Below are 8,641 nucleotides of genomic sequence, written 5' to 3' on the forward strand. Positions count from 1 at the left end.
CCCAGCAAAGAGAGCACAAAATAATGTTACAGCAGGTAGGTTCCTCTCTTGTTATTGGCAACACTGACTGGTCTTCTTATACAAAAACAGGAGTCGCTTAAATTGTACTCAATGTCTTCAGCATCCCTGGCTGCAAAAAGACACCAAAAACATGGAAGCCAAAAAACTTTCCAAAGATAGGATGAAGAAATATATGGCCAGAAGAAAATGGCAGGTAATGAAGAGGATGTGGAATTGGGCTGGATAGCCTAATGAGTCTCTTTATTTTTAGTGTTTATGATTCTGGGGAACGTGTCACATCAGGGGGTTTCTGCTGCTGGTGAAAGCTTTGGTCTGGCCAGGGTGGGAATGCAGGACAGCTCTGTCATGGCCAGGGTGGGAATGCAGGACAGCAGGTCTGGTTCCTGCAGCTGGGCAGTAGGAGGGTGCTTAGCTGCACATGAATTACACAGGATGATCCCATTTCAGGCTACTGAAAGGCATGAGCTCAAGTATAGTTTTTTCTACTCCTCTGGAGGGTACAGCTCTCTCTTCCCTGCCCTCTCCATGCCACTGAGAACTGGAGGATTGTGTAATTCTTAACAAACCTGAACGGTTCATGTAAAACTTACCTGCCTGGCCTCCCTAAAGGTACCTAAATTTGTGGCAGTTTCATTCTACTAAGTCAAGAGTTCTGTCCTGTTGGAACCTCCCCAGCTTCCCATGCATTCAGTCAGACTGGTTTTCTGTAACATATTCAGTCTCCCTATCTTCTGTTTTCCTATTGCTGTAACTGGAGTAGCAGGTCTATCTGTGCCACATGAGATGCTGTGTGAAATCCTGGGTCCTTTTGAGTAGCCTACAAAATACTAATTTGTGTAGTTCTACTTTATATTCCCTCTCACATTCTACTCATTTGTTGAAGCTCATGCAATACAAGTGTCTGTACTACAGCCCTCATAGTTTGAGCATGTTTTAGTAGCCTGGTGGTTGATCCTGGGTCCTGTCAGAGGTCTGCTCCCATCATGCAGATGGTGCTTTCTCATTCATTTCCTATCAGCTCGTTATCCATGTTGGATGAAATTCAGCCCAGCCCAATAGGCTGTGGAGAAAGGCGTTCCCCACCAGAGTTCAGTTCCAGTTACACAGGACAGGGCTTCTCTGCTGGCCCTCCTCTTGCACAGTGCTTTTTATCCACAGCTAAAAGAGACATTCATTTAGGTATGAGTTCATCAGGGGAAGTTTATATCTGCAACTAAATTTGGTAATTCAGTCCAGCCTGCTCTGTCTCTCCTAGAACAACTGAGCTATATATAAGCAGTTTGTCCACCAATTCCAGTGAGGTTTGCAGAGATCCCAGATAATTTGTCTGAAGCACGATTGTTGCAGAAAATCACATGCCTGTTGGATTGGATTGATCAGAAGCCTTTTCTGTTATGTCTTAGAAAACAGGCCATGCTGTCCGAGCAATAGGAAGACTGTCATCCATGGCAATGATTTCTGGTATGAGTGGGAGGAAGGCCTCTGGGAGCTCACCTACAAGCCCTATAAATGCAGACAAAGCAGAGAATGAAGGTAAGGATTTTTTCTGTCCCATATTTTCACCTGTCTTTGAATCAATCCTACTAAAACTTTTAGGAAATTGCTAGAGACTAATCGAGTTGGATATTACTGCACTCTCTCTGTTATCTTTTTATTTTTTAAAGAAATCTGTCAAAAATTCACTGTTCTTATATTGTTCTGCTTCTCAAAATGTCACAGTTTAAGCACAGGCAGTAAATTTTTTTCTTTTTAAAGCCAAAGAATTAAGGCAGATTTGTCAGCTGCACTTTCTCTGAGTTTGGGAATGCATGTTTATACAAAGATGACAGTGATGTATTGCCTTCTCATGCAAGCAAGCAAGCAATAAAGTATTAACACTTGCTGTAACCATGGCACACACCCTGCATTAACCATCCTCCTCAGACAGGGCATTTAAGGAAATGTCTGCATTGCTCCTGTAGGTCCCCAGATGAAATGTGAATAGTGGTGTGTAACACTCAGAGGTGCAAATGTTTGACACTGCTGAAAAGCAAGCAATTTTGACAAATCCACATAGACTGTGGGCCTGATACAAGTGGAGCTCATTTATCTCTCTGACTAGAAAATATCCAGGTTTGGTTAGAAACAAATTCAAGGGGAAAATACTGAGGATTTGTAGCATGGTGGCCTTCACATCCATTTCTTTCTATTTATGGCTTGAATCCTTTTCCAGCTGCAAAAGACTGGCACAAAGCAAAGCAGCCAATGTCCTCACTGTCCCATTAATCTGATAGAATTAAGTGAAATAAAAGATTCTTTCATTATCATCTGGTAATTAATACTAAAATACATGCCCTGTAAAACTGTTCACTACCTCTTTGCTCCCCTCCAGATGCTTTCCTCGAAGAAGTGGCTGAAGAAAAGCCCCACGTAAAGCCATATTTTACTAAAAAAATCCTTGACATGGAAGTTGTGGAAGGAAGTGCTGCTAGATTTGACTGCAAAATTGAAGGTACTTGGAATAAGTGTGTCTGTTTCTTTCTTTCCTTCCTTGTCAACTTTCTGCACTGGGTAATTGTTTTACTTTCTCAGGTTTTACCTCTGTATTGTTGTTGAATTGGTGTCAATTTGCTTTACCAATATCTTCATGTCACAGCACAAAGTGTGGCAATAACAGAAATTATTATATTAAATTATTTATTATTATTTGCTGTTCTGTATTTGCCATAGAACAGAAGTCTCCAAGAGTCCATGTGTGAATCACTAGTTTAGAATAGCAAGTGGGAACTGTCATTTGATTTTTAAGGGAACAATAAGAGCAAGATGCAAAGTAGGAGCATAAATTCCAACAGTATACTCTTAAAAAGTGCCAGCCAGACACCAAGAATTAGGAGGAGGTCAGTGCTCTGAAATGGCAGACCAGTTTCATGTCACCTCAAGATAACTTTAAGCCATACATAAATTTTATTAAAGGCAAACAAGTCCCTAATTGTATATGCATGAGAAGTAAAGATAATATTCTTGTGCTGGTCACGTAAGTCACATCTAGAAAATACTGTTCTGTTGTTTGGGGTTTTTTAATTTATGAGTTCAGGAAAGAAACCTCAGACTGGAATATGCAAAATATAATTTTATGAGAAGACATATAAGGAGCGTGGGCATGGTCAGCCCAAGATTCTAAAGGCCAAGACCACTGGCACTTCTCCTGCAATGAGATTGAACCTTGTGCATCTCAGCTGTGAAATTTGGAAAGAAGAGCTGTGAAACAAAATGGGTAGGGTCAATACCATCCTGCATGTGTACAAGTTAATTTATAATCTTAAAATGAGGAAATCAGAGAATGCCTCATCGACCTTCTGCTTGTATCTATGCTCCCAATCTTTGCCTGCCTGGGTTTACTATCTCACAGTGGAGATGTGAGGATGGATTATTATTGCTGATGGATGCTCAGCGTGGAGGGTACTGCACAAGTAGTGCATGGAATAAAACAGATGGATGTACCACGGCTGATGTTCCAATCTTTGCAGTCTATTGCTGTAATGTTCACTGTGTATTAGGGATTCCTGCACTTTATTTCTGCCCAGTGGGGAGTTATCCTCCCCTCCCAGTCCAGAACTTGGCTGAAACCACAAACCTTCAATTTGTTACAGCAGCCAAGAGTACTGTATAAGGGATTGTTCTGCAGCAGACATTGTACAGCGCTGCTCTGAGGCTTAGCAGAGCCGTTTCCTTCACAAAAGGCTCTGAAACTCCTGTGGAGATGCACAATCAAAATGCTTTTCTTAGACTTCCTCATTTACCCTAACAAATACAGAAAAGGGGAGTGAAATGTACAGGAAAGGCTGACTTTTAAGGAGCAGATTAAGAGGAAGATTCAGAATAACCACAGCAAAACAACCTGAGAAAGGTATTAAATTGTAAGCCCAAAACAGTTTACCCTTGAAAATCTCAGTGTTGGGAACAGTTGTCTCAGGAGAACTGCAGTGTAACGTGAGCCTCAGATGCACTGTCAGGAGTTCCCTGCTGGCTGATGGCTATGGCACACAAAAAGCTCTCTGCAGGCACTGCTAAGGGACTGGAAGGAGGAATCCAGCCACTACTGCAGTGCTCACGTGCAGTTTTTGCTATTCATAAAAAATAGTTATAGTTAAATGTGAAGTAAAAAAGACTCACATCATCTGTTTTTATTTTCCATAGAAGTCAATGAGATATTTGTCTATCAACACTCTGGCACATCCATACACAGGAATTTGAGCACAAGGTAATTAGTGCTGAGTTAATGCTCGTTTCTTGCAGTCACTGCTATCTCTCCCCTCTTGCAGGCTATCCTGACCCTGAGGTGATGTGGTTCAAGGATGATCAGCCTGTCAAGGAGTCCCGTCACTTCCAGATAGATTACGACGAGGAAGGGAACTGTTCTTTAACTATTTCTGAAGTATGTGGGGACGATGATGCCAAATACACCTGCAAAGCTGTTAACAGCCTTGGGGAAGCCACGTGCACCGCAGAGCTCCTTGTGGAAACAATGGCAAAAGAAGGAGAGGGAGAAGGAGAAGAAGATGAAGAGGAGGAAGAATGAAACAAGGCTAAAAAAATATATTTAAAGACTGTCTTTATAAGGCTCAGAAACCCAAGTTATCAAAAGCACCTTGTGTGAAACGTAGGTCTTTGGGGGGTTGTTATTTCAGCATGATCAGTTGATACCTGTTAGGTTTATGTATGGGCATTACTTCAAACCAGCAGGCTTTTTAAGTTGCTAGCATGATTGGATTAACTTTAAGCAAGCCATCAATTAAGTTGCCCAGACCACTTCTAAAATCAAATGTATGGAAACTAAATTATATTCTGAACATCTTAAAGAAAAATAGTCTATTTACTGAGCTCATGGCTCTCTACCATCACTTTTCTCAGCCAAAACCGCAGCTAAGTTGGCTCCCTGAGATCGACTTTAAAGGCATTGTTGGCCAGACATGCAGTGAATCTCTCCAGTCCTGAGGAATAGGCTGAGCTGTATCTTCTGTAAGGGAAGGTTTGACACAGCCAGCATTGTGACTAGTATGCTGGCATGGATCCTTTCTTGTTTGCTTTAAGCAGAGTCTCACAGACCAAACTTCAAACATTTTTCACTGCCTCTGACTGAGGTGAGCTGTTAGTGTCCTTGTATTTCTGGCAAGCATTAAACATCCAGGTGGTTTCCTGAGATACTCCTGATCTTGCTTTTAGCCAGCTGATCCCACTTTGTCACCTTTCCCTTATGGAGCCTTGTCACTTCAGTGCAGTTGCAGCTGCCTACTTAAGAAACACACAGAAAACACAAAGACTGAGAATATTTTCTGTTTCTAGTCAGTCTAATAAAGACTTATGATTCGTATATATGCTGCTATGAAAAAACAGGTTATTGCACAATCAATGATTTCTCTGTGCATGTCTGTGAATGGAATCCCAGGTTAGTTGAAGTTTTACTTGCATTTATTTGGCAATTGCAAAACAGATTTCAACTGATGATAAGCTGGAAACTCCCACGGATTTTTTGAGTAGCCAAAAAGATAGTAGCCTGGATTACAAACTCCTCTATTCTTAGCAATTTCCAAAGAATCTTAACCTATATAGGACCTATTTCTACCTTATGAGCTTGACTGTCTTGTTTTTGTCTTGAACCTGCACCAGTAAGGCTGTTGCGTTTTTTAAAAACGCAGAAAAACAAAACAAAAAAAATCCAATCCCCATTTTTTTCTCAGAAATGGTTAACACACTCAGACTTAGTAACTTTGCTTTCCTTTCACAGTATTGGCACTTTTTAAGTTTTTCGTCTTGTTCAGAGGTAATATCAGAGGCTGCAAGGTGGTTATGCATAATCTAAAACCAGTGTGTCTTATATCTATGTATCATTCCAAAAGTGATTCTTTCTCTTTTCCACTTTTTGTGTGTAAAGTGCAACCATTTGCATATCAAAGGTTACCTCTTTTAAAAAAAGACATTACCTTAAATCCTCACCATTAAGTAGTCAGTGTACTTTAATACAGGTGTGTACATTATCAGCCTTAGGTTGTTTGATATTACCTAGTTGTGTATGTGTTTCATATGATTTGCTCTTCTACATTCAAAGCTCAGCTAATGTGAGTGACACAACGGTTTGTAACTGCTTTACTCTTTGTTGCTAAATTCAGATTGCCAGCATGTCTTTTCGATTGATACAAACCTCTTGTTATACTAAACACAGTATTGCCACAATTCCTTATACAGAAAGGTTTTGAATCTGATTTAGAGCATACAGAGCTTTCCTCACTTTTTTTTTTTTAATGTTTTAGGCAACAACGGGGTGTATTTTGTACCTTAATAAAAATATGCTAATGTTCTCCCTGTTTGTTAAACCATCAGAATTGCAAAGATGAGACCGCTACGGCTGTAGTTACTCACGGTTCCTAAATAAATACTACCACAAAGCACACTCCTCGTATGCTCTATTGCAGCGTCCCCGCGTTCACCTTGGCCAAGCCTCTCCTCCTGCCCCTGGGAGCTGCTGGAGCTGCTGGCCACACAAACCCCTGAGGTGGCAACAGTGGAGCCTCCCTGATGTCTGTGGTGCTGCTGCCCTTCCCTGCCCAGCTGGTGCTCTGCAGAGCTGCTCTGCCCCGCTGCCACCAGCTGCAGCCTGGGGCTGGCACTCGTGGCCTCGTGCCCTGCCACGGCTCCAGCGTCACCACAGGCCTCCATGGGAACATGGATGGGGCACCAGGGCAGCTCTGGGTTTGTTTCAGAGTTGGGAATTCCCACATGGTGGGGAAACATAGAGTTCTGAAAGTCTGTGGGAGGAGGAGAGAAAAAAATCAGGGAAGCCTCAATGGAGATACGGACTTACACCAATGTTTCTAAAAACTGTAAAGACAGAGATAAGGACAAATCTGCTTGTGCTGCCTTTATTCAGACTTCTGCCAACATGCAGCCCACATCACCACAAGCCATGCAGGACCACACAGACTCTCCTTAAAGCAAAGATTGTGCAAGCACCCTGCTTGTAGCAACGTGCTTCTTGAGCAAATCCTCAGCCCTTCGAAAAGCCATCTTTGCAAGGTGTGCCCCACTGTCTTGTGAATGTACCTGGCTTTGTTCAGTGACTGCTGGTTTCCTGCTGCAGGTGGGCACATGCCTGAAGCAGGAAAAGGTCTGGCTCTGCTGGGCTGCTCTGCGGGCACAGCAAGCTCTGTATCAAAGCCCACTGACTCAGAATTGCTGCTCTTGCACAGATCTTCCCTTCCCTCTCCTCCTTCCCTTTTGTGTTCCACAGGCTATAAACTGCCTATTTTTCTTTTGCCCCAAGGATATTCCAAGGAGTTTACCATCTTCCTCTAGCTTCCTATTAACATCCATTCTAGTCTGCAGGAAACAATGACCTCTACTTCCAAAATTATGTGACATGCATCTGATTCAGCTCTGAGCAATTGACTGCAAGCTGTATTTGACCTTGATTTTTTTTGCTTTGTTTGAAGAATAGAATTCTATTTTCACTGAAGAAAGAAATTTTATGTACTTGAAACCCTGTCTCATTTTGCCAGCCATGGTTTAATAAAAGGCATTACGTCTTTCTATAAACCTTGCCTTGCTTGTATCATGTTTCCAGAAATCCACTCTTGGGGTGCCACAGGGCTGAAACCCCAGTGGCAGAGGTTATACAAGACACTGGTACTGCCTGAAGTGGACCACTTAATTATTGTATTTCTTTTGTATGACATTCAGTCTTCTCAAGAGACAGTGGAGAATTTGGGGCTGGCTGCTGTTTTACATTAGTTGGGTTTCTGGATTTGCAGAAACATAATTTACTTAATGACCATCCTGTCCAACCTCCCAAGCATCCTGTGCACATTTGTCTTTGATGAGGAGACCTTTGTTAATTGCATGTGTGGCATGCAGTCACTGGGTTTCTGCTTCCCTTTGCTGACAAGGAAGATAACACTGGACTGCACACCCCCCTCCTCTGCAGTGACTATCAGACTTTGCAAACAGAGACCTTGTTTTGTTGGTTTTTTTTCTACTTGCATACATGAATAATGGATGATTTGTTTATCGAAATTTTCTTGGTACATTTACTGAAATATTGCACTAAAACATAGCTGTTTGGAAATGGAATTCTCATAAATCATCTTTGCCTTTTGAGACCTATTGTCTGCAAGATACATGCACATGAATTTTTGAGTCACAAAGATACTCACATGGAAGCAGAATTTTCTGAGATGGGGAGTGAGGCTTACGTTGTTACTCTGCATTGCTCATAAAGGGACTGCACCACGACATGCATGGGAAATAAACCGAGAGATGTTTACTGGAGTGGAGAAGTAACTCCACGACGTGTTTACAATTTCTGTAGGAGAGAAAAAATAAAAATTCTTTTTATGGCTGTTCAGAAAGGCCTGACAAGAATGTTTGTTTCTGGGAAAGTAATGCTTTCCAGGCTTTTTGCACTTGTATGGATCTTCGGCAGGAAATGAGTTACAACTTCTCATTCATGCAGCATCACCGAATTGTTAGGGTGGGAAGAGACTCTGGAGATGATCCAGCCCAACCCCTTGTCAAGGCAGGATCGCCTGAGCAGGTGACACAGGAACGTGTCTAGCTGGGTTTGGAATGTCTCCAGAGAGGGAGAGCC

At 42.0% G+C, this 8,641-nt stretch overlaps 1 protein-coding gene across 4 annotated transcripts in view; it reads left to right on the forward strand.

Moving 5' to 3' along the window:
- The window catches only part of MYLK (myosin light chain kinase), a 195,609-nt gene extending 189,161 nt beyond the window's left edge, over window positions 1-6,448 (forward strand). For all 4 annotated transcript variants that reach the window (XM_021526062.3, XM_021526064.2, XM_021526065.2 and 1 more), the window contains 4 exons: window positions 91-214; window positions 1,425-1,554; window positions 2,393-2,512; window positions 4,323-6,448. In XM_021526062.3, the coding sequence (XP_021381737.2) occupies window positions 91-214; window positions 1,425-1,554; window positions 2,393-2,512; window positions 4,323-4,579 (631 nt within the window). In that variant the 3' untranslated portion in view covers window positions 4,580-6,448. The remainder of the gene's footprint in view (window positions 1-90; window positions 215-1,424; window positions 1,555-2,392; window positions 2,513-4,322) is intronic.
- The last annotated feature ends 2,193 nt before the right edge of the window (window positions 6,449-8,641 follow it).

The sequence above is a fragment of the Lonchura striata genome, chromosome 8 (assembly GCF_046129695.1).
Source record: "Lonchura striata isolate bLonStr1 chromosome 8, bLonStr1.mat, whole genome shotgun sequence".
Taxonomy (NCBI): domain Eukaryota; kingdom Metazoa; phylum Chordata; class Aves; order Passeriformes; family Estrildidae; genus Lonchura; species Lonchura striata.